Raw genomic sequence first — 27,350 nt, 5'->3', positions numbered from 1 at the left:
GCCAGTGGTGCCCTCACCCGTCTGGCTGCTGACCGTGTACAGCATGGATGTGTTTTTGTGGCTTGACAAGGTGAAGGCCAGGGTCACCTCTGTCTTTGGGTCCATCTTAAAGATGGACTCCAAGAAGATGGTAACACTTGTCACACCATATTGAAAGTATACCATACTTTCATCCCCCTGCAACCCACTGACGCCCTCTCTCTTTACAGGTGACCAAGAAGCTCGCTGGCTACGCTTCGGACACGGGTGCTTGGGCCACAACTTGTGGGGAATGAACACAGGCATGTCCTCAACTGTGTCCTCACTGCTGGTGAGGGCGAGGGCCACGGCGGCCGGCCTTATGAAGCGGTACCGACTCGCTGGGATACCAGCCCCCCAGCTCATGTACGTGGACCGGGACTGTTGCTCCAACAGGTCCAAGACGGTTGCCATGTTTGGGCTCCTGAGTGGCGCAGCAGTCTAAGGCACTGCATCTCAGTGCTAGAGGTGTCATTAGACACCCTGGTTCGAATCTAGGTTGTATCACAACTGGCCGTGATTGGGAGTCCCATAGGGTGGTACACAATTGGCCCAGTGTCGTCTGGGTTTTGAGTCTCATAGCAAAGGGTCCGAATACTTACGTAAATGTGATATTTCATGTTTATTTTGAATACATTTGCAAAATAAAACTGTTTTTGCTTTGTCATTATGGGGTATTGTGTGTAGATTGATGAGGGGGGAAACAATTGAATCAATTTTAGAATGAGGGTGTAACATAGCAAAATGTTGAAAAAGTCAAGGGGTCTGAATAGTTTCCAACTGCACCATCGTCACGTGTTGCTGATGAAACCGAGGGTGATTTCCGAAGAGTGGCGAGGGGATCAATAAACCCATCAACTTCAGGAACACACTCGTGACTTGAGTGATGCAATAAATGTTCCACTTTTAAATAATAAAACAATGAAATTCAAATGAACAAATTCCCCATGCCGTTTTATAATTTAAACCTCAGTTACAGTTCAATGTTTTATTTGGGAGGTATTTCATCTGTTATGTGTCAAGTCACAAAATCAGACAAACAAATGCATGTAGAATATAATCAGGCACGCATCTCCATGATTTTGTAAGAAATTGTGCAAATTCGGGATATCCCTTCGCTCTGAAGCCTTGGTCGAAGTGGCTGATGGTCTAATCAGCCCCTACACCCTTGAGAATTTTCACTCCCTCAGCTTTGGGACACTTGTGCAAATGGCGCAGGTGAACATGAAAGCGCAAATGGAGAGTTTCCAGTGTGCTGCACATATCTACCTGTATGCTTCCAAACAAAAAAAACCCCTCAAAAGCCTGTAATCTAGTCATCATTCATAGCCACTCATCCAAGAAATGGAACATGATCCGTTTTAAAATCACCCTGGTCTTTAATATCATGAAGAAAAAAACAAATACAGAAACATATCAAAACCATTAGAAAATTATAGAAGAAAAATGTTGAACAAAATTAGTGCTGTCAAATAAATACTGTATATGTACACATATGAATGGCATACATGAACATTCATGCTGGATCACATTCAACAAGCAGAGTGCATCACGAGAGTTCAGATAATGAGGAATCCAGATCATATCTAATTTTCACTGGCTAGAGGGTTATCAGACTACATTTTTCTCAGATAAGACACTCCAGTAAACAGGTGTCTTATCCCGAAATCTTTTTCCTATAGTATTGCAAATAGTGACAATGCAGTAGTTAGGCCCATCAGATATCCATTGAGAGAAGAGTGCCAACTTAGCAACATGTTGTACATAGTTATTGTAGGACAAAGTGTTGTGTATTAGTAAAACACAAAATAAAGGGTTTTGTTCATTAGGCACTAAACAGAAGACAACATACTGGAGCAGGTGAACTACTTGGACAATAAGAAATGCATTATATTTTTTACACATTTTCAGTTGCGTGCCCTAATGAACATGACCCAGATGTGGAGGCTGTTTCTTCCAGTAAACACTAGATTGACTGACAAGCCCCTGTGGTTCATGTTCAAGCGACGCCCTCTGCTGGTAAACAGCCAAAATGCAGAACTGTCTGGTTCCTGTGTGCTCCAAGTACCCAAAGGCTCACATCTGCTCAAGTCATGTGCTTGTTTTCAATGAGTGACAGCAATTCCTAAAAGCATAAGAAAGGAAATCCAAGAAAAAAAACTATGACCAAATGAAGCAAAAGAAAAGGACAAGCAACATCATCACCTACCAGCCACAACAAGATTTGTCACCTACTCACTGGAGAGACAGAGCATGGAAAGAGCAAAAGGCATCCATCTTCCACCCCACCCTCTTCAACTCCATTTCTGCTCCATCCTTAATTTCTGTACCAGAAGTAACTTCAGATACACTATGGCTTTGGTCTATGGGGGTGGCAGGTGGTTGGTTGGTTGGTTGGGTGGGTAGATGTTTACTTAAACGTAAGACCTCAGAAATAAGAACTCAAAGGGTGGGGTAATGTTCAGAGTCACTGACAGTCAGGTATGGGTCTGTCACCCATGTCCAATCCCTGCCTGCGTGTGAGAGTTTGACATCTACTTGAGAACCAGAGTGGCCTCGCTGCCGTCTTTCCTCTTCAGGTACAATCCATGGGTCAGGTGGTGCTCTCGCCGCAGGTACGCATAGAAGTAGTCCGACACCAGCAAGATCTGAGAAGAAACAAAGTAATATCCATCTGTGATCAGTTGAATTTCAACAGTTATAGGTACTGTACTCCCATCAAACTGATTTCACAGCTACAAGCTACAGTGGGGCAAAAAAGTATTTAGTCAGCCACCAATTGTGCAAGTTATCCCACTTAAAAAGATGAGGCCTGTCATTTTCATCATAGGTACACTTCAACTATGACAGACAAAATTAAAAAAAAAATCCAGAAAATCACATTGTAGGATTTTTAATGAATTTATTTGCAAATTATGGTGGAAAATAAGTATTTGGTCAATAACAAAAGTTTATCTCCATACTTTGTTATATACCCTTTGTTGGCAATGACAGAGGTCAAAAGTTTTCTGTAAGTCTTCACAAGGTTTTCACACACTGTTGCTGGTATTTTGGCCCATTCCTCCATGCAGATCTCCTCTAGAGCAGTGATGTTTTGGGGTTGTTGCTGGGCTACACGGACTTTCAACTCCCTCTATGGGGTTGAGATCTGGAGACTGGCTAGGCCACTCCAGGACCTTGAAATGCTTCTTACGAAGCCACTCCTTCATTGCCCGGGCGGTGTGTTTGGGATCATTGTCATGCTGAAAGACCCAGCCACGTTTCATCTTCAATGCCCTTGCTGATGGAAGGAGGTTTTCACTCAAAATCTCACGATACATCCATTCATTCTTTCCTTTACACGGATCAGTCGTCCTGGTCCCTTCGCAGAAAAACAGCCCCAAAGCATGATGTTTCCACCCCCATGCTTCACAGTAGGTATGGTGTTCTTTGGATGCAATTCAGCATTATTTGTCCTCCAAACACGACGAGTTGAGTTTTTACCAAAAAGTTATATTTTGGTTTCATCTGACCATATGACATTCTCCCAATCTTCTTCTGGATCATCCAAATGCTCTCTAGCAAACTTCAGACGGGCCTGGACATGTACTGGCTTAAGCATGGAGACACGTCTGACATTTTGTCTGTCATAGTTGAATTGTACCTATGATGAAAATTACAGGCCTCTCTCATATTCTTAAGTGGGAGAACTTGCACAATTGGTGGCTGACTACATACTTTTTTGCCCCACTGTATATAATATATTACATCTTATATAACCTGTACATTTTAAACATTGCAACATAAAAATTCTGGGAGCATCTCCAAACCATTTTTGGAATGGTTAGGCCTTCTCCTTTGAAATGATGTCATCTCAGGCAAAGTCAACCTGCATACTATCAGAGAAATTTGAAATATAATTCAGCCAAAGCGGTCAGCTAGCAAAACTGACCAGGTTGATCTCAGATTGGGGTAAACCTGCCTGTCAGTTTTGAGAGAAACAATCTCACACCGGTTATCTAAATACCATTCACAACTACGAAAACAACATATGTTAACAGATCAGTTTTTATAAATAGTCTGCTCAAGTGTATAATTGATCAGACTGGGAAGTCTCTGAACAGGCTTCATCTGGGAATCCTTCCATAATAGTCCAAATGGCCAGAGTTGTGTGTGAACTTAAGAAGTGCCTTGTTTTGTTCCAACCAACACCGTCAAATTATGAATGACCCCCCAACACACCATTATCGTCATTTTCTGCTCCGGACATGAAAATAAAGTGTTTGTTCAGTCTTTGCGGATCCTGCTTATGTCCTTAGCGGAGAAGACCAGGAAGAAAAGTCTCAATGGACTAAAATTAGCTATTTTATCCCAAAGTGTCTTACACCCAGTTTACCGGCCTCTCCATTAAACAGTGTTAGACAGTGATATCATAGTCATACTCTGACAGGTAACCCAAAACCTTGGTTTCTACAGAAAGTTCCAGAGCAGATGAATTAGTGAAGGACATGGTAGAGGACAAACAGTCCTGCATTCCGGTCCCCTCTGTAACTAAGTCTTCGCTCTGTATTACCATGATTTCAACTCCAGACAAGGGATTTGTGAGTGTTAGCTGACACTGAAGGAAAAGATATCTGCGGTTGTCAAATGCAAAACAGCTGCCGTTTATTTAGAATGTCTATCTGTGAGCTTGGGAAGGTCCCCCAATAAGTCTACCTGTTTTACTGCCTCCACTATTCATTATAGGTGACATCATAAGCCTCTTTTACATACAAACTTGACAAATTCTGGTCCGTAGCCAGACTCACTGTATCACTGATCTTGGTGAGATGCCCCAGGGGTGCCATTTGGGTATAGCAGGCTGTGGCAGTTAACATACCCTAGCTCAAGACCAACAATGTTAAATATGATACTACTAGCATTTCAATCCCAAGGCAAAAGACTTGGCCATACCCAAGGACAGGGTCAAGGACAGGGCCCGTGCGCCAAATTTGACCCAAGGGTTGTTTTATTTGGCCCCCAAAGATGAGCAAAAAAATATAGTTTTATTGTTGGACATAAGACTTTAAAAACACCAGGAAATATTTACATTTTAGAAATCTGTTTCCAACTATTCCCACATATAAGAGAGAGACACGTGATTGTATACAAATGTAAGCAAGGTTTGAAATGTTTGTTTTAGTCAAACATATCGGTTTTGGCTTCGTGCGGTCAATTTGCAGTCTACAAATTATTTCTAATTATGTTTCGGCCCTCCGACCATCCGCTCAAGAAAAAAAAAAGGCCTACGGCTGGATCTAGTTGATGATCCCTGAAGTTGCCTGTCCCCATGCTAACTGACCCTTTGCTGCCTATGCCAGCCCACTCACCTGTGCCACATTGAAGAGCAGTGTGATGGCGTAGTAGAAGTTGGAGTTGGCGCTGCCAGCGTAGATCCAGAGGTGCCAGAGGACGGGGAACAAGGCGGAGCAAGCCAACAACACAACCGACACCAGAAATATATTTCTCAAGACTGGAAGACACAAGGAAAACAAAGACATCAAATAAATGGACAATATACAGTGTACAAAACATTAAGAACACCTTCCTAATATTGCGTTGCACCCCCCCCCCCCCCACCCCCTTTGCAGTCAGAATAGCATCCATTCGTCGGGGCATAGACTCTACAAGGTGTCGAAAGCAATGCTTTCCACAGTTGTATGAAGTTGGCTGGATTTCCTTTGGGTTGTGAACCATTCGAGATACACGGGAAACTGTAGTGTGAAAAACCCAGGAGCTTTGCAGTTCTTGACAAACTGGTGCGCCTGACATTACTACCATACCCCGTTCAAAAGGCACTTAAATATTTTGTCTTGCCCATTCACCCTCTGAATGGCACACATTCACAATCCATGTCTCAAATGTCTCAAGGCTTAAAAACCCTTTTAACCCATCTCCTCCCCTTCATCTTCACTGATTGAAGTGGATTTAACAAGTGACATCAATAAGGGACAATAGCTTTCACCTGGTCAGTCTCATGGGAAGTGCAGGTGTTCTTAATGTTTTGTACACTCAGTGTACTATACTGAACAAAAAGACAAACGCAACATTGTCCCATGTTTCATGAGCTGAAATAAAAAGACCCCAGAAAGGGGGTCTCTAAAATGTGCATTATTGTCAAAACAACACAATGCCACATATGTCTAAAGTTGAGGGAGTGTGCAGCAGGAATGTCCACCAGAGCGGTTACCATAAAATGTCATGTTAATTTCTCTACCAACGTCGTTTTAGAGAATTTGGCAGCACGTCCAACCAGCCTCACAACCACGTGTAACCACGCCAGCCCAGGAACTCCACATCCGGATTCTTCACCTGTGGGATCGTCCGAGACCAGCCACATATGGGCATATGTTACTGACAACGAACACAATTGCATTTTATTGTTGGCAATTTGAATACAGAAATACTGTAACAAGATCCTTATGCCCATTGTTGTGCCATTCATCCGCCGCCATAACTTCATGTTTCAGTATGATAATGCACGTCCCCATGTTGCAGGAATCTGTACACAATTCCTGGAAACTGAAAATGTCCCAGTTCTTTCATGGCCTACATACTCACCAGACATGTTACCCATTGAGCATGTTTGGCATGCTCTGGATCGATGTGCACAACAGCGTGTTCCAGTTCTTGTCAATATCCAGCAACTTCGCACACCCATTGAAGAGTAGTGGGACAACATTCCACCTAATCAACTCTATGTAAAGAAGATGTTTCGCTCTGCATGAGGAAAATGGTGATCACACCAGATACCGACTGTTTTTTTGATCCTCGTCCCTACTTAAAAAAAAGGCATCTGTGACCAACAGATCTATATTCCCAGTCATGTGAAATCCTTAAGGCCTTATGAATTAATTTAAAATGGCTGATTTCTTTATAATAACTCAGTAAAAAAATATATATATTGTTGTAGTTATATTATACTCAGACATGATTCAAACAGTTTTAGAAACTTCAGAGTGTTTTCTATCCAGTACTACTAATAATAATATGCATATATTAGGATGTGGGACAGAGTAGGAGAGAGTTCAGTTTGGGCATGCTATTTATCCAAGAGTGAAAATGCTGCCCCATACCCCAAACAGGTTAACAAACTATAGTTTTGGCAAGTCGATTAGGACATCTACTTTGTGCATGACACAAGTAATTTGCCAACAATTGTTTACAGACAGATTTCAATTATAATTCACGGTTTCACAATTCTAGTGGGTCAGAAGTTTACATACATTCAGTTAAACAGCTTGGAAAATTCTAGAAAATGATGTCATGGCTTTAGAAGCTTCTGATGGGCTAATTGACATAATTTGAGTCAATTGGAGGTGTACCTGTGGATGTATTTCAAGGCAAACTCAGTGCCTCTTTGCTTGACATCATGGGGAAATCAAAAGAAAATCAGCGAAGACCTCAGAATTTCTTTTTTGTAGACCTCCACAAGTCTGGTTCATCCTTGGGAGCAATTTCCAAACGCCTGAAGGTACCACGTTCACCTGTACAAACAATAGTACGCAAGTATAAACACCATGGGACCACGCAGGCATCATACTGCTCAGGAAGAAGATGCGTTCTGTCTCCTAGAGATGAACGTACTTTGGTGCGAAAAGGTCCAATCAATCCCAGAACAGCAAAGCGCCATGAGAAGATCCTGGGGGAAACAGGTACAAAAGTATCTATATCCACAGTAAAACGAGTGCTATATCGATATATCCTGAAAGGCCGCTCAGCAAGGAAGAAGCCACTGCTCCAAAATCACCATAAAAAAGACAGACTCGGGTTTGCAACTGCACATGGGGACAAAGATCGTATTTTAGGATAAATGTCATCTGGTCTGATGAAACAAAAATAGAACTGTTTTGCCATAATGACCATCGTTATGTTTGGAGGAAAAAGGGGGAGGCTTGCAAGCCGAAGAACACTATCCCAACCATGAAGAGGTTGGTGCAGGAGGGACTGGTGCTCTTCACAAAACAGATGGCATCACAAGGATGGAATATTATGTGGATATATTGAAGCAACATCTGAAGACATCATTCAGGAAGTTATAGCTTGGTCGCAAATGGGTCTTCCAAATGGACAATGACCCCAAGCATACTTCCAAAGTTGTGGCAAAATGGCTTAAGGACAACAAAGTCAAGATATTGGAGTGGCCATCACAAAGCCCTGACCTCAATCCTATAGAAAATGTGTGGGCAGAACTGAAAAAGCTTGTGCAAGCAAGGAGGCCTACAAACCTGACTCAGTTACACCAGCTCTGTCAGGAGGAATGGGCCAAAATCCCCCCAACTTATTGTGGGAAGCTTAATGAAGGCTACCCGAAACATTTGACCCAAGTTAAACAATTTAAAGGCAATGCTACCAAATACTAATTGAGTGTATGTAAACTTCTGACCCACTGGGAATGACGAAATAAATAAAAGCTGAAATAAATCATTCTCTATTATTCTGACATTTCACATTCTTAAAATAAAGTGGTGATCCTAACTGACCTAAGACAGGGAATTTTTAAATCGGATTAAATGTCAGGAATTTTGAAAAACTGAGCTAAATGCATTTGGCTAAGGTGTATGTAAACTTCCGACTTCAACTGTACGTTGAAGAAAAACTTGCTTTCTATGCCTGTGATATGTGGTTGTCCCACCTAGCTATCTTAAGACGAACGCCCTAACTGTAAGTCGCTCTGGATAAGAGTCTGCTAAATGACTAAAATGTAATTTAGAGTTCCAAAAGGATTTAAAAGAAAATATATATTTTCCTCCTTTTTACATTTTATTTTATTTCACCTTTATTTAACCAGGTAGGCTAGTTGAGAACAAGTTCTCATTTGCAACTGCGACCTGGCCAAGATAAAGCATAGCAGTGTGAACAGACAACACAGAGTTACACATGGAGTAAACAATTAACAAGTCAATAACACAGTAGAAAAAAAGGGGAGTCTATATACAATGTGTGCAAAAGGCATGAGGAGGTAGGCGAATAATTACAATTTTGCAGATTAACACTGGAGTGATAAATGATCAGATGGTCATGTACAGGTAGAGATATTGGTGTGCAAAAGAGCAGAAAAGTAAATAAATAAAAACAGTATGGGGATGAGGTAGGTGAAAATGGGTGGGCTATTTACGAATAGACTATGTACAGCTGCAGCGATCGGTTAGCTGCTCAGATAGCAGATGTTTGAAGTTGGTGAGGGAGATAAAAGTCTCCAACTTCAGGGATTTTTGCAATTCGTTCCAGTCACAGGCAGCAGAGTTCTGGAACGAAAGGCGGCCAAATGAGGTGTTGGCTTTAGGGATGATCAGTGAGATACACCTGCTGGAGCGCGTGCTACGGATGGGTGTTGCCATCGTGACCAGTGAACTGAGATAAGGTGGAGCTTTAACTAGCATGGACTTGTAGATGACCTGGAGCCAGTGGGTCTGGCGACGAATATGTAGCAAGGGCCAGCCGACTAGAGCATACAAGTCGCTGTGGTGGGTGGTATAGGGTGCTTTAGTGACAAAACGGATGGCACTGTGATAAACTGCATCCAGTTTGCTGAGTAGAGTGTTGGAAGCAATTTTGTAGATGACATCGCCGAAGTCGAGGATCGGTAGGATAGTCAGTTTTACTAGGGTAAGTTTGGCGGCGTGAGTGAAGGAGGCTTTGTTGCGGAATAGAAAGCCGACTCTTGATTTGATTTTCGATTGGAGATGTTTGATATGAGTCTGGAAGGAGAGTTTACAGTCTAGCCAGACACCTAGGTACTTATAGACGTCCACATATTCAAGGTCGGAACCATCCAGGGTGGTGATGCTAGTCGGGCATGCGGGTGCAGGCAGCGAACGGTTGAAAAGCATGCATTTGGTTTTACTAGCTTTTAAGAGCAGTTGGAGGCCACAGAAGGAGTGTTGTATGGCATTGAAGCTCGTTTGGAGGTTAGATAGCACAGTGTCCAAGGACGGGCCGGAAGTATATAGAATGGTGTCCTCTGCGTAGAGGTTGATCAGGGAATCGCCCGCAGCAAGAGCAACATCATTGATATATACAGAGAAAAGAGTCGGCCCGAGAATTGAACCCTGTAGCACCCCCATAGAGACTGCCAGAGGACCGAACAGCATGCCCTCCGATTTGACACACTGAACTCTGTCTGCAAAGTAGTTGATGAACCAGGCAAGGCAGTCATCAGAAAAACCGAGGCTACTGAGTCTGCCGATAAGAATATGGTGATTGACGGAGTCGAAAGCCTTGGCAAGGTCGATGAAGACGGCTGCACAGTACTGTCTTTTATCGATGGCGGTTATGATATCGTTTAGTACCTTGAGTGTGGCTGAGGTGCACCCCTGACCGGCTCGGAAACCAGATTGCACAGCGGAGAAGGTACAGTGGGATTCGAGATGGTCAGTGACCTGTTTGTTGACTTGGCTTTCGAAGACCTTAGATAGGCAGGGCAGGATGGATATAGGTCTGTAACAGTTTGGGTCCAGGGTGTCTCCCCCTTTGAAGAGGGGGATGACTGCGGCAGCTTTCCAATCCTTGGGGATCTCAGACGATATGAAAGAGAGGTTGAACAGGCTGGTAATAGGGGTTGCGACAATGGCGGCGGATAGTTTCAGAAATAGAGGGTCCAGATTGTCAAGCCCAGCTGATTTGTACGGGTCCAGGTTTTGCAGCTCTTTCTGGATTTGGGTAAAGGAGAACCTGGAGAGGCTTGGGCGAGGAGCTGCGGGGGGGGGCGGAGCAGTTGGCCGAGGTTGGAGTAGCCAGGCGGAAGGCATGGCCAGCCGTTGAGAAATGCTTGTTGAAGTTTTCGATAATCACGGATTTATCGGTGGTGACCGTGTTACCTAGCCTCAGTGCAGTGGGCAGCTGGGAGGAGGTGCTCTTGTTCTCCACGGACTTCACAGTGTCCCAGAACTTTTTGGAGTTGGAGCTACAGGATGCAAACTTCTGCCTGAAGAAGCTGGCCTTAGCTTTCCTGACTGACTGCGTGTATTGGTTCCTGACTTCCCTGAACAGTTGCATATCGCGGGGACTATTCGATGCTATTGCAGTCAGCCACAGGATGTTTTTGTGCTGGTCGAGGGCAGTAAGGTCTGGAGTGAACCAAGTGCTGTATCTGTTCTTAGTTCTGCATTTTTTGAACGGAGCATGCTTATCTAAAATGGTAAGGAAGTTACTTTTAAAGAATGACCAGGCATCCTCAACTGACGGGATGAGGTCAATGTCCTTCCAGGATACCCGGGCCAGGTCGATTAGAAAGGCCTGCTCACAGAAGTGTTTTAGGGAGCGTTTGACAGTGATGAGGGGTGGTCGTTTGACTGCGGCTCCGTAGCGGATACAGGCAATGAGGCAGTGATCGCTGAGATCCTGGTTGAAGACAGTGGAGGTGTATTTGGAGGGCCAGTTGGTCAGGATGACGTCTATGAGGGTGCCCATGTTTACAGAGTTAGGGTTGTACCTGGTGGGTTCCTTGATGATTTGTGTGAGGTTGAGGGTACCTAGCTTAGATTGTAGGACTGCCGGGGTGTTAAGAATATCCCAATTTAGGTCACCTAACAGAACAAACTCTGAAGCTAGATGGGGGCGATCAATTCACAAGTGGTGTCCAGGGCACAGCTGGGAGCTGAGGCGGGTCGGTAGCAGGCGGCAACAGTGAGAGACTTATTTCTGGAGAGAGTAATTTTCCAAATTAGTAGTTCGAACTGTTTGGGTATGGACCTGGAAAGTATGACATTACTTTGCAGGCTAACTCCTCCCCCTTTGGCAGTTCTATCTTGACGGAAGATGTTATAGTTGGGTATGGAAATCTCGGAATTTTTGGTGGCCTTCCTGAGCCAGGATTCAGACACGGCAAGGACATCAGGGTTAGCAGAGTGTGCTAAAGCAGTGAGTAAAACAACTTAGGGAGGAGGCTTCTGATGTTGACATGCATGAAACCAAGGCTTTTTTGATCACAGAAGTCAACAAATGAGGGTGCCTGGGGACATGCAGGGCCTGGGTTTACCTCCACATCACCCGCGGAACAGAGAAGGAGTAGTATGAGGGTGCGGCTAAAGGCTATCAAAACTGGTCGCCTCGAGCATTGGGGACAGAGAATAAGAGGAGCAGGTTTCTGGGCATGGTAGAATATATTCAGGGCATAATGCGCAGACAGGGGTATGGTGGGGTGCGGGTACAGCGGAGGTAAGCCCAGGCACTGGGTGATGATGAGAGAGGTTGTATCTCTGGACATGCTGGTTGTAATGGGTGAGGTCACCGCATGTGTGGGAGGTGGGACAAAGGAGGTATCAGGGGTATGAAGAGTGGAACTAGGGGCTCCATTGTGAACTAAAACAATGATAACTAACCTGAACAACAGTATACAAGGCATATTGACATTTGAGAGAGACATACAGCGAGGCATACAGTAATCACAGGTGTTGAATTGGGAAAGCTAGCTAAAACAGTAGGTGAGACAACAACAGCTAATCAGCTAGCACAACAACAGCAGGTAAAATGGCGTTGACTAGGCAACGGGGCCGACAGATAAAACATAAACAAGCAGAATGGAGTACCGTGATTAATGGACAGTCCAGCGTGCATAAGCTACGTAGCCAAGAGATCAGTGTCCAGGGGGCAGCGGTGGATGGGGCAGGGAAGCTGGACTGGCGAGTGTTATCCAGGTTTTAAAAAACTAACAATGACTAAATAGCTTGTAGCTAGTTAGCTGGTTAGCTTCTGCAGGTTCTTGAGTGTGTTCTAAAAATTAAAAATAATAGCGATTCCGTATCACATTGGGTGAGGCAGGTTACCGGAAGGTATAAACAAATTAAAAATCGAAAAGAGATAGAAAGTAAATATGGGTCCAGTGAGTGTTTGGGACGCGGCGTTTCAGACGGTTAGCAGGTCTGTGCTAACAAGCTAACAGTTAGTAGGCCGGGGCTAAACAAGGTAGCAGTTAGCGGACCGGGGCTAGACAAGCTAGCAGTTAGCAGGCCGAATTAGCAAGCAAGGAGATAGCAAGGGCTAGAGAGTTAGCCTTTGGGGGACGTCGCGATGGGGTGAGTCTGTTTATTCCTCTTCATGCGGTGACATCGATAGACCGGTCGTGGGTCCGGGTATTGTAGCCCAGGAGTATGCTACGGTGGGAAAACAGGGGCTCTGGGCTAGCTTCAAGCTAAGTGGGTGGAAACGCTAGCCAGGAGTAAACATCCGGGGTTGCGGTTTAGCTAGATAGCTAGTTGTGAAGATCCAGCTGAAAAATGTTCAGTTTGCGGTGGGAATCCGGGGATAAAAAATAAATAGGTCCGTTATGCTCTGGTTAGAGTCGCGTTGTTCGAACTGGCGAGAGCTTTCCGAGCTAAAGGTTAGCTGATGACCGCTAGCATAGCTGGTAGTTAGCTGGCTAGCTTCAGTTGAGGGGTTCCGGTTCCGAAGTAAATATAAATACTTTAGGAAAAATAGCTACATTGGGTGAGGCGGGTTGCAGGAGAGTATTTGGAAGCTGAGGTTTAGCAAAATGTTTTAAAAGATATGCGAAGAAAAATATGTAAAAACAAAGAAAAAAAAACGATATATACAAGGGACACGACACGACGTCTTACTGCTACGCCATCTTGAATAGAATGGTGGCGGTCTAAAGAAATTCCCATAGGAACCCAGTCATTTTTTCATCTTGGATACAGGGAGAAATCTGAAGTCTATCTATCCACTGATGTAAATATATCCCCTGTCTGATTCCCAGTTCGTCCACTAGATGGCAGTTAGAGATCAAATCAAATTGTATTTGTCACATGCTTACTTACAAGCCCTTAAACAACAATGCAGTTAAGAAAAATGATCTGGAGGACCCATGCCAAATCTTTTCAGTCACCTGAGGGAGAATAAGCTGTCTTCACGACTGTCTTAGAGTGTATGGGCCATGAGTTTGTTGGTGATGTGGACAAAAAGGAACTTGAAGCTCTCAACCTGCTCCACTACAGCCCCGTCACATGACGTCTCTTGGCCAATTGAAACCAGTTGTGTCTGGTTTGGGTAGTGAGTCAGTGTGACAAAATGGCTGAATAGATTTTCAAGCCTAACATCTTAACAAGACTCAAATCAAAGACTCCAACCATAGACTATACTCTCTGCTACCGCACGGCAAACGGTGACGGAGCGCCAAGTCTAGGTCCAAGAGCCTTCTAAACAGTTCCTAACCCCAAGCCTTAAGACTCCTGAACAGCTGATCAAATGGCTACCCAGACTATTTGCATTGCCCCCCACCCAGTCACTTTAATAACTCCACCTACATGTACATATTACCTCAATTACCTAGAGTAAAACTGAATCGTTGGTTAGGGCATGGAAGTAAGCATTTCACTGTAACCATAACTGATTTAATGAGACTGTACCGGCCGTGTGTACTTAAACTGTGTGCACTTAAACTTGCATGGCTTAATCTTTGAAACAAAGATGGTGAAATTTGTAAATCCAAGAAATAGCCATTTCCTTCAGTACGTGCTACGAATGAGAAAAACGCAAATGTTCCAAAGATGCAGTCCCTTCAACCTTTAAGCATGGGAATCTTCACCCCCAAAAAATGTGACTACGTTAAAATAAAAAAGTACAATAAAGCCTCTGAAATCAGGCCAAGCACCTTTTGTTGAAAAGGTTAAACAAATAAAACTATCATAAAAATAGCACATGAAATACATGAAGCTAAAAGAGAGCAGGTCCAACTTAAGGGCATCCTGATCATCTGCTTTCCAGAGCCCACTTTGGTCTGTGTGGTTGTTGTATTTGTGTACCTGTTGTATTCGGCACGACAAATAACATTTGATTTGATCTAATAAACATGTTTACAAAACTCTCCTTGAGATCAGTAGGTACAAAAAGGAAGAAAGCGCTTTGAAAAGTGGGGAGGTCCTATCTAAACTTGTCCAATAAGTAATGCTTTTGTTCATCTTCTGTTGCAAAAGTTTGCTACTGTGTGCCCTATCGAACACAACCCAAAGGCCATATTAGCATGGGCAGCTCCATTGAGGGCTTCCACCATTTTAATGTAGTCAACTGGGTGGGACTTCCAACTTCATTGGCTGATCCCTCCTGGTGACTCTGTTGGAATCATGTCAAAACAGGTCATCAGGAGGGATCAACCAATCGTGAAGAAAATTGACTACTTTAAAATGCAGACAGCCTGAATGGCGCTGTCCATGCCGTCTCAGACGCTATAATGGCACAGATACAAAAATAAGTCCTCTATCTTTATGGAAGGAACCACTCACATCTGTATAGGTGGTTCCATGCAGGCAGGAAGGCCATGTAGAGGGCGATGTCGCCCACTGTAGGGTAGGACTTGAAGATGGAGATGATGGCAATCTGCATGAAGATCAGAAAGATTGGGTGCTCCCTGGGACAGAGAGAGGACAGCAGTGTTACTACTGTACGGCAGCAATTTTAAGACAAAATAATTTACAGGATGCATAGATGTCACTCGTTTAGATGGGATACATTATATACACACAGATGTGGTCTGTGTGGCACAGTAGAGCATAGCTGTTATAACAACGCTGGGGGCACCCATACCAAATGTATGCATGCACTACTGTAAGTCGCTTTAGATAAAATTGTAAGTGCATTAATATACGTTAATACATGATGTTTGTTAGGTTCTAAGTTCTGGTTCAATGATCCAGACGAATAACAAAGAAAGCTCAGACTAGACCTATTCACCACACTGAGTTATGCAGCTGCAAGAAAACCATACAAAGTCTCAAGCAACTGTGTTTATAACGTCACACTTGGCCCCCCATCCCAACTAGACCCCCCTTTTGTGTCAAGGATGAACAATCAATCTCTGTTGCTGGGCAGGTGCTGCTATCATCCAAGCTTGAGTCCGGAACCTTCATACTCCTCAACGCCTCTCAAGTCTTCTTATCAGACAGGAAAGGCCTCGAGTTAGGGGAGTTCACATTCTTGCAGTCTACCGCTGTCCACTAGATAATTACTATACACAAAGAGCTTAAACCTAACACTACTTTCTATCCCTAATAATATATAAAAGTTCATTCCTATTAGGAGTATATAGTGGTATAAAACAGTAAAGATATAAAATGGTAATTTACGATCTACCAGCTCTAACTCCAGACATATGGCTCCTATTCAACCCTAATGGAATCATTCTTGCCCTCAGAGATAGGCTCCCTTTGTACTTTCCTTCTACCCAAATACAATAAACAGAGCATTCCATCTAACACATAACACTAGGCTAATTATACAATTATAAACAGGTTAAAATGGACTCAAGTCCATATTCAACAATAATAATATACATAATAATACACAGGAACATCAACGGAAATTATATCCACTGAAATTGAAATGAATGTATACTGAAAGAAATATATAAAGCACAACATCTAATTTGTAAGTCGCTCTGGATAAGAGCGTCTGCCAAATGACTTAAATGTAAATGTAACATGTGAAGTGTTGGTCCCATGTTTCATGAGCTGAAAAAAAAAAGATTACAGCAATGTCCCATATGTATAAAAATCTTATTTCTCTAAAATGTTGGGCACAAATTTGTTTACATCCATATTAAATGAGCATTTCTCCTTTACCAAGATAATCCATCCACCTGACAAGTGTGACATATCATGAAGCTGATTAAACAGCATGATCATTACACAGGTGCACCTAGTGCTGGGGACAATAAAAGGCCACACTAAAAAGTTGAGGGAGTGTGCAATTGGTACGCTGACTGCAGGAATGTTCACGAGAGCTGTTGCCAGAGAATTCAATGTTTCTTCCATAAGCCGCCTCCAACGTCATTAAAGAGAATTTGGCAGTAAGTCCAACCGGCCTCACATTGCAGACCACGTCTAACCGCGCCAGCCCAGGAACTCCACATCCAGTTTCTTCACCAGTGGGATCGTCGGAGACCAATAACCCGGACAGCTGATGAAACTGTGGATTTGCACAACCGAATAATTTCTGCATAAACTGTCAGAAACTGTCTCAGGAAAGCTCATCTACGTGCTCATCGTCCTCACGAGGGTCTTGACCTGATTGCAGTTTGGCGACGTAAAAAACTTTAATGGAGAAGTGTGCTCTCCATGGATGAATCCCGGTTTCAACTGTACCAGGCAGATGGCAGACAGCGTTGTGTGTGCGAGCGGTTTGCTGATGTCAACGTTGTGAACAGAGGTGGCAGTGGGGTTATGGTATGGGCAGACATAAGCTACTGGCAACGAACACAATAGCATTTTATCGATGTCAATTTGAATGCACAGAGATACCATGATGAGACCCTGAAGCCCATTGTTTTGTCATTCTTCCGCTGCCATCACCTCATGTTTCAGCATGATAATGCAAGGCCCCATGTCGCAGGGATCTGTACAGAATTCCTGGAAGCTGAAAATGTCCTAGTTCTTCCATGGCCTGCATACTCACCAGACATGTCACCCATTGAGCATGTTTGCAATGCTCTGGATCGACGTGTACGACAGCGTGTTCCAGTTCCCGCCAATATCCAGCAACTTGGCGCAGTCACTGAAGAGGAGTGGAACAACATTCCACAGGCCACAATCAACAGCCTGATCAACTCTATGCAAAGGAGATATTGCGGAGCATGAGGCAAATGGTGGTCACACCAGATACTAACTGGTTTTCTGATCCACGCCACTACTTTTTCTTTACATTTCTGTGACCAACAGATGCTTATCTGTTTTCCAGTAATGTGAAATCCATAGATTTGGGCCTAATTTATTAATTTCAATTGAGTGATTTGCTTATATTAACTGTATAGTAAAATCTTCGAAATTGTTGCATGTTGTGTTGATTTCTTTGGTTCAGTATATTTTATAGGTCTGATTTGACTGGTCAGAAATGTTTGGTTTGATGAGTAGAAGTTGTACCTCTGTTGTTACACGGCAACAATCCAGGTGCAAGGTGATCACAACGTAGGCAAACATGATTACATAAAACAGCTTGAAGCTTACGCAACTGTAAAGATTTGCAAACAAACCCCAACTGTGTTAATCATATAATAGGCCTCAAAACAGGTCTAACTGTGTAACCTTACGTAACCATTGTAGACTGTGGGGCGGTGTTAGCTCAAATACAATGTTTGTTAACAAACAAATACATACATTTGACATAATTGCAATGACTACAATCAGGTCTAATAATTCTAAGTACCTCAATGGGTATCTACATTGTGGTTACTAATTCATTAACCTGACTATTAACTACCACACAAGTGGTAGTATAATATCCACTTCATAGAAAGGAGACCAAACACTTGGGTGACATTTTCATCCGTGCAAAAAAACACCATAAACCTAATTGCAATGTGATCTAATTTAAAACTTTTCTTCAACAATGTGCATTATAAGGAAGCAATTATTTAACTAGTTTATTGAACTGAGCAATGCGCATACATTGAATAAATCTTTTAAATTAAAAAATCAGACTGCCAGATTATAATGAGGTTTACTGTATTTTCTCCCCACAGAACTGTGCTCTTTTTAATCACAAAAACAACTCCCTTATTCTCACTATACTGTGAGTTAAAGAGAAGAGGGACTCACTTTAGCTTGATGGAGAGTGGAATGGTGTAGAAGAACACGTTGATCTGAAAGACGCAGATGAAGAAGAGGCGGAAGTGCTCAAACATCTCGGCAAAGAAGTACCAGAAGAGGCCTATGTTGGGGGTGAGGTCTGGAACGGAGAGGCTGGGGGGAACACATAAAGGAAAGTTGTAGAGTCTCTCAATCATATTCCAAAGACACCTATTCATAACAGATTTACACTGATTAGTGAATCCTCAATGCACAAATGAACAGTAATTGTATGCTAAGGTCTACAACAACAAGCTGAAAAAAACTCCCTTAGTAAACGTGTCCATCAGGGTTGGGGTCAATTCCATTTCAATTCGGTCAATTCTTGAATTGAAATGACCCCACCCTGGTGTCACTCACATGAATCCGTAGACGGAAGACAGGAAGTCCCAGGAGCTGAGCAGGAAGAAGGACAGACAGACCATGACACATAGGCTGCCCAGGTACATGAAGGTGTACTGCGTTGTGAAGAGCCAGAAGCTGGATCTTTGCCAGTTCACTGGGATATACAACCTCTGTGGGAAAGATAGAAACATTAGGGAGAGAATTAATGTTGCAAATACTTAGAAATCACAGGCAGAATATATCTAACATCTCAGAGTAGGAGGGCTGATTTAGGATCAGTTTTTCCTTTTATCTAGATCAGAATGAATAAGGTAACATGGACACAGAAGACCTGATCGTAGACTCATGTTCTACTCTCCTTAATTTGCACTGATGTGGAAAAGACTTGAAAGGTAGAAGCTCATTATTAGGCTGCCTGTGACCTGTTCAGTTCTTACAGATCAGTACAATGAAGTAGACGGGACAAGGATAGGACAGACTTTTGAATGTTCACCAGGGGTGAATCTCAATAGTCCAACTTGGCCGCATCTCTGTGACTCCTTCAAGTGCAATGAACTGAAAGCATAGGCCAGAAGCCATATTGTGGATGCCAATCAGCCTGTACTTGGGCAGGTGAAAGTTCTCATGTCTATGCACATAAAGGAAAGGCGACAAGGGGAGGAAGCCACTTTGGACTATAGCGATTGACCACATATCACGAACCACGTTTCAATCCGCAGGTCATAGTGTATTTAAAAAAAAAAAAAAAAAACTGCTGTGATGAAATAGGAAGACTCAGTATAATTTCAGAAATGTCTACAGAATTTTATTTTTGTGTCGGTACAACTAATTATGCTACAAACTGCGGTGGAAACGATGTATTGGACAATTGTTGATAGAATAACCTTGCCTGGCAAGCCAAAAGGTACGCCACACCCATGGAACAGGTTCTAACCGGTCTGACCGGTCCCAGAAAATGATGGGTTGGGCCATAGCCAAAACACCCGTGAGTAAAGCAGTGTTTTAAAAATGCGTCATTGGTTAGAGATGATACAATCACTGATGACTTTATTTTGTACAAATCCCCTCATTTTGACATCACCACAAACAACTTAAAGGGTGGCAGTCTCAAACGGAAGTATGTAGCGAACAGAGAGTGACAGAAGAATTCAGTTTAGTCGTCAGGCAAAGATTAACCATCACGTCAAGGTAAATTTGCAGTCACACGATGCTACACTACATGACCAAAAGTATGTGGACACCTGCTCGTCAAACATCTGATTCCAAAAGCATGGGCAATAATACGGAGTTGGTCCCCCCTTTGCTGCTATAACAGCCTCCACTCTTATGGGAAGGCTTTCCACTAGATGTTGGAACACTGCTGCAGGGAGTTGCTTCCATTCAGCCACAAGAGCATTTAGTGAGGTCGGCACTGATTTTGGTCGATTAGGCCTGACTCACAGTCGGCGTTCCAATTCATGCCAAAGGTGTTTGATGAGGTCAGGGCTCAAGTTATTCCACACCAATCTCCACAAACCATTTCTGTATGGACCTTTCTTTGTGCATGGGGGCATTTGGTGTGGCAGGTAGCCTAGTGGTTAGAGCGTTGGGCCAGTAACCGAAAGGTTGCTAGATTGAATCCCCGAGCTGACAAGTTAAAAATCTGTCGTTCTGCAAATGAACAAGGCAGTAAACCCACTGTTCCTATTTACAGGACGTCACTGTAAATAATAATTTGTTCTTAACTGACTTGCCTAGTTAAAAAAATATCTAAAAAATAAAAATACTTTAAAAATTGTCATGCTGAAACAGGAAAGGGCCTTCCACAAAACTGTTGCCACAAAATTGGAAGCACAGAATCATCCAGAAAGTCATTGTATGCTGTAGCATTTAGATTTCCCTTCACTGGAACTAAGAGGCCTAGCCCGAACCAAGAAAAACAGCCCCAGACCATTATTCCTCCTCCACCAAACTTTGCAGTCAGGCAGGTAACATTCTCCTGGGGACCACTGATCCCTGTCACAAATTGGATGGAAACCTTGTGAAAAGTGAGGCAAACTTGAGTCTTTCAGCTGAGTGATACGAACATACCTGTAGTAGGTATAGCAGTGCCGGGGCAAATAGTGTGAGGGGGTAGATTGACTGGTATGTCGCCAAGGCCAAGAATATTGCACTCATCAAGGAACTTCCTTCAATATCAGAGAATAATTTAGTTATTGACACGACAAGCAAATACATGGTTTGGGTCACACCAAAATAGTTTTTATTTTGTCATTTGTTGCTGTTCACATACCTTTTACTGTACAGAGAATGAAGAGTGCGATGACTGCATTGTTAAGCCCGCAGGTTGACTTTGCCACACAGGAGAGGATAGTGAAAGGGTTCAACAAGTAACTGCAGGGTGAGAGAGCGAAAACTAAAGGTCATCATTAAGTTGTAAACACTTTGTTTACCAAAACTGGCAGACACCCATAGGTTTCAAGGTGTAATTGAATGTTGACAGAGCTTTTCTTTAAGCTGAAGTTGAGCCAGGTGGAGTAGGGTGAATTTAACCCTGGATTTTGATCTAGTCAGTTTTGTGTTTTCCCCTCTAATGGTTAAGGTTAGGACTGGGGAAAGTAAGCTGATCCTAGATCTGTGCCTTCTCTGGTACTTACAACATGGCCACTTTCAGAGGGATGTAGTACATCTCTTTGGGGGTGCGGATGAGCTCCAGGCAGTCCAGAGGATAGCGCTCAGCCTCCAGGGCGTACTTCTGTTTCCTGAACTGGAGCAGAAACACACACCCCACTAGCCGTGTCACTACACCAAGTCTGTGTTGTTCCTGAACCCATAATGAAACAGCAAAGTCAAAAGTCTCTGGGATTCTTCAATATTGCAGTCGACTGCCGACTGACTGATCTACAAATCTCTTTGCATCATAAATAACTACTCACTATTATATGTAGATCAGCCTGAGTCACAATTGACCAAAAATGCGTCACTGATTTGATGCCCTCGGACACCCAATCCCAGGGTATCTTGAAACATCAAAAGGATGCCACACCACCCACCCTGTTAACACTAGACAATGACTGAAGGAATACTCCTGCCACATCCAACTTTAGTAAGTTTGTTTGATAAGTGAAAATGTGTTTTGTAGTAGAAGACAAAATATAGCCAGGACGTGATACTCCTTTCAGCTTTTCCTGTTGTTTGAATTCACTGCACACTTGAGGAAGTGACTCGACTCATCAGACCCCTGTGCTTGTCACAACAGCTGACAACCAGATACGGGGGCAGCTAAGCAAACATTTAGCCTATGTTCTAAAATAGTAGGCCTATGTAGCAAATAGGCACAGTAAATACTTTTAGTAAGCAGTATTTATTAGGTCACAAACCAAGGCTTGTTGTTCCTGTACCCATAATGCAAGTGAAATGTCTAACACCCAATCCCAAGGCACCTTGAAGCACATTTTTAGGTCATGCAGACATGCATAATATCCCATGACACTGTACATCATCATGATCGGCATTATATTTATTTTGGCATTATTTGTCACTTACCACAGTTTTGTTGTAGTCCTTCACTGCTAGGTATAGTGCCACCGCAGTGAGTGCATCTGCCATCTATGGGGCAGGTTGAGAGAGGGAAGATAACACAATTGATGGATGTATGGATGGATTTGACCTTTGGGAATCAAACTCAAATTATGGTTTCTCTGTAGCATCCATGTATGTTCCAGCTAATTGTCTATGAGCAAAACTAGCAATCAAATTACACTGGACCCTCAATTTGATACATGTATCAAATTGTATAGTGACATAATAGACAGTGTTATTACTGAATAAGTATTTTTATTAAAGGTTGCACTCACCATAAACACAATCTCTGCATAATCAATAACAAAGTGAAAGAAGTATATAATGAGGGGCGTCTGAAAAAGATAAGATGACATCATGATTATACCACTTTGTGAATGTATTAATTTATGAAGCAACACATTGTGATAGAATGTTACTCGTTTAATGGAATCGAGGGGGGACTGACCTCATGGAACACATCCCCTGCATATGGAGATACTCCCAGGTCCAGGAGAGCCAGGCCTTCCACAACTACAAATAACAAACCATAAAATATCATCAACCTATGGAACCAAAATAATGTATAGGCTGTTGTGTCCACATTGTTCTCAACCATGATAGCTGGGGCTAGTTCTTTTAAGTCCAAAAACTGGTCCTGAACATTTTACATTTTGACTGCAATATCTAAATTAAAGCCAAAACTATATAAGCTATCATAAGGCTTGACTTGCACTAGCTGACTAAACCCCGACAGTTGAGTCAGCTCGACTTGCACAAGCTAATGTACTGTCTGATTAATAATTAATATACCGCCCTGTCATTCCGTTTCTTTACAGGATATTGAGGTTAAAGCCAATAGATAAAGGGAACAGCAGCAAATTACATTGCAGCATGTATTAGAAAATACTGCAAACATGCATGAATCACTGTTGCAGTAGCTACCCATCCTTGCTTCTTGGATTTTTAGCTAGCCTTCCATTGATTGCCATTCCAGAAGGCATCAAATCAAACGTTATTGGTCACATAAACGTGTTCAGCAGACGTTATTGCGGGTGTTGCGAAATGCCTGTAACTGCAAATACCATGCATTGGCAGCTAACTAGCTTTGATTATTCTCTGGCTTCCCATGTATTTTACTATATTCCTTTGTGGAATCACTAAAACTAGCAATACTAGAACTCTCAATAACACTTTTAGTGGTGCAGTCCAACCACCTATCTAGGTTTGCATAGCAAGCTAGCCGAGCGGGGTCATCACTCACAAGCAAGACAGAACAGCAGCAATTCCCTACAAAGATAATCAATAAAACGCCTACCTCTTTTCCAGGCATTTAGTGGAGACACTACCTCAACTCTTTCTGGTATAAGCTCAGCTAAACTTGATCTAAATAACACTGCTCTTATTGTTACAGCTACAATTAAAAGCAGGGTTAAAGGAGCTGCCATCTTTGTTGGGAGGAAGAAGCCATCAGCGGCTAGTCAGCAACACTAACAAAGTAAGTCCGGGGTCACAGAATTTCGAACATTTTCTCAATAAAAGTCCCCCACGTAACAGTTGAAAAATATCAATAAACCTGTATTTATTCATGATATATGAAACATAATTGTCGAAACATGAACAATGATTCATATTTGTTCATATTTAAGTGACATTTGCATTACATTTGGGTTTTAAACATTTTCCAAGGTCAAATAAATGCCCCAATGCTGTTTTATAAAGCAAAAACTATTCTAGGTGCTGCAGTGAAAGAGTTGTAGGGAATCCTCAGTAAAGTCTGTAGAATGTAAACTGAGTATACCAAACATCAGGGAGACCTTCCTAACATTGAGTTGCACACTTACTGTTGATTTTTGCCAGGTATTACCTAACCAACCAGAATTAATCCTACCTTTGAACCCCCCGATCCTCCTGGGGTGGTGGTAAAGGTGGTTGCACTTGGCTGGCAAAACTTAAAAAGCGGTCTCTCTTGTTTTCAAGCTTCCGACATGACTTAGTTGTTTGTTGGTGATGATGAATTAGATGTTTTTCATATAGCTGGTTTCACTTGCCCCTTATTTGTGATTGGCCAACATTTGCATATAGTTTACACATTGTTATTTAACGTGTATCTTTTTAACACGCAAAGACCCAAACAGCGTTCCATACCCTTTTGCCCTCAAACCAGCTTCAATTCGTCTGGGCATGGACTCTACAAGGCGTTAAAGGCATTCAACAGGGATGCTGGCCCATGTGGACTCCAATGCTTTCCACAGTTGTGTCAAGTTTATACCTGGATCTCGCAGCTAGCTAGCTGCTATCCGTGTGACTATCGACTTATGTCGATTCCGGAACAAACATCAATTATTCCGGAGCTAGCCAGCTGAAGAGTTCCATCAGTCACTCCTGGGCTACAATCACCTATCCGGACCCGTTTTACTGCCAACGCGGAGCCCCACCGGGCCTTCACAACTGGACTACCGACGTTATCTGCCCGAGGGAGTTATCCAGCTGGCTCCTCCGTCGCGACGTTACCTGAATGCCAATCTGCGGTCCGCTAATTGTTAGCTGTCTTATCGGCTGCTATCTGAATAGACCTATCGGACTATTTTTCTTGGGCCTATATAACTATATCTATTTATTTTTATTTTTTTTGAATTGGATTGATGCCCCTCTACCACACGGAACCCCACTAATCCTACCGACGGAAACACACAAGGTGGCTAAAAACAGACCTCCATCCTATGCTAGCTTGCTACCAATGGCCCGGCTAGCTGCCTGAATCGCCCTGACCCCAACCAACCGCACTACTCACTGGACCCTTTTGATCACTCGACTAAGCATGCCTCTCCTTAATGTCAATATGCCTTGTCCATTGCTGTTCTGGTTAGTGTTTATTGGCTTATTTCACTGTAGAGCCTGCTCACTATACCTTATCCAACCTATTTGTTCCACCACCCAACCCACACATGCGATGACATCTCCTGGTTTCAATAATGTTTCTAGAGACAATATCTCTCTCATCATCACTCAATACCTAGGTTTACCTCCACTGTATTCACATCCTACCATACCTTTGCCTGTACATTATACCTTGAAGCTATTTTATCGCCCCCAGAAACCTCCTTTTTAGAACATCTGCTTTTAGTCATACCCTTATCCTACTCCTCCTCTTTTCCTCTGGTGATGTAAAGGTGAATCCAGGCCCTGCAGTGCCTAGCTCCACTCCTATTCCTCAGGCGCTCTCTTTTGATGACTTCTGTAACCGTAATAACCTTGGTTTCATGCATGTTAACATTAGAAGCCTCCTCCCTAAGTTTGTTTTATTCACTGCTTTAGCACACTCTCCCAACCCGGATGTTCTAGCTGTGTCTGAATCCTGGCTTAGGAAGATCACCAAAAATTCTGACATTTTCATCCCAAACTACAACATTTTCAGACAAGATAGAACTGCCAAAGGGGGCGGTGTTACAATCTACTGCAAAGATAGCCTGCAGAGTTCTGTCCTACTATCCAGGTCTGTGCCCAAACAATTTGAACTTCTACTTTTAAAAATCCACCTCTCTAAAAACAAGTCTCTCACTGTTGCCGCCTGCTATAGACCACCCTCTGCCCCCTGCTGTGCTCTGGACACCATATGTGAACTGATTGCCCCCCATCTATCTTCGGAGCTCGTGCTGCTAGGCGACCTAAACTGGAACATGCTTAACACCCCAGCCATCCTACAATCTAAGCTTGATGCCCTCAATCTCACACAAATTATCAATGAACCTACCAGGTACCTCCCCAAAGCCGTAAACACGGGCACCCTCATAGATATCATCCTAACCAACTTGCCCTCTAAATACACCTCTGCTGTCTTCAACCAAGATCTCAGCGATCACTGCCTCATTGCCTGCATCCGTAATGGGTCAGCGGTCAAACGACCTCCACTCATCACTGTCAAACGCTCCCTGAAACACTTCAGCGAGCAGGCCTTTAGCATCAGCATTAGCATCGAACAGCCCCCTTGATATGCAGCTTTTCAGGGAAGCTAGAAACCATTATACACAGGCAGTTAGAAAAGCCAAGGCTAGCTTTTTCAAGCAGAAACACTGTCAACACTGTCACCACTGATAAATCCACTATAATTTGAGAATTTCAATAAACATTTTTCTACGGCTGGCCATGCTTTCCACCTGGCTACTCCTTATCTCACCTCATTTGCTCTCATCGTATATAGACTTGTTTCTACTGTATTATTGACTGTATGTTTGTTTTACTCCATGTGTAACTCTGTGTTGTTGTATGTGTCGAACTGCTTTGCTTTATCTTGGCCAGGTCGCAATTGTAAATGAGAACTTGTTCTCAACTTGCCTACCTGGTTAAATAAAGGTTAAATAAAAAATAAATTAAAAGTTGGCTTGATGTCCTTTGGGTGGTGGACAATATTTTGTCTTTCCCATTCACCCTTTCCCATTCCCCCTCTGAATGGTGGCAGGGAAGCCTAGTGGTTCGAGCGTTGGACAAGTATCCGGAAGGTTGCCACTTCAAACCCCCGTCGTTCGGTCATTCTGCCCCTGAACAGGCAGTTAACCCACTGTTCCTCGGCCGTCATTGAAAATAAGAATTTGTTCTTAACTGACTTGCCTAGTTAAATAAAGGTAAAAACATACACAATCCATGTCCCACTTGATAGAAGCAGATTTAACAAGTCACATAAGCAAGGGACCATAGCTTTCACCTGGATTCACCTGGTCAGTCTATGTCATGGAAAGAGCAAGTGTTCTTAACATTTTGTACACACAGTGTATATAGTTTCATTTCATGGGGCACTGGATAATACAGAGTGTTGCTGGCCTTTTACTCCACCCATTCCATTGGACACATTGAATACATATTGGCTTATAGTGC

The 27,350-nt window shown here is 43.0% G+C and overlaps 1 protein-coding gene across 1 annotated transcript; it reads right to left on the bottom strand.

The window, feature by feature from the left end:
- Nucleotides 1–1,373: 1,373 nt before the first annotated feature.
- LOC135542365 (phosphatidylinositol glycan anchor biosynthesis class U protein-like) lies at nt 1,374–23,953 on the bottom strand. The gene is made up of 12 exons (XM_064969288.1): nt 23,797–23,953; nt 22,948–23,012; nt 22,775–22,834; nt 22,464–22,526; nt 21,575–21,684; nt 21,211–21,311; nt 21,009–21,106; nt 18,954–19,108; nt 18,564–18,707; nt 15,258–15,382; nt 5,367–5,509; nt 1,374–2,666 (listed from the first exon to the last, which is right to left on the bottom strand). The coding sequence occupies exons 1-12, from the start codon at nt 23,924–23,926 to the stop codon at nt 2,553–2,555; spliced, it is 1,308 nt and encodes a 435-aa protein (XP_064825360.1). The 5' UTR covers nt 23,927–23,953; the 3' UTR covers nt 1,374–2,552.
- Nucleotides 23,954–27,350: the final 3,397 nt, after the last annotated feature.

This window comes from Oncorhynchus masou, chromosome 6 (genome assembly GCF_036934945.1).
Source record: "Oncorhynchus masou masou isolate Uvic2021 chromosome 6, UVic_Omas_1.1, whole genome shotgun sequence".
Lineage (NCBI taxonomy): Eukaryota > Metazoa > Chordata > Actinopteri > Salmoniformes > Salmonidae > Oncorhynchus > Oncorhynchus masou.
Note: the sequence above shows the minus strand (reverse complement) of the source record. Positions and strands in the feature narration are given on the sequence as shown.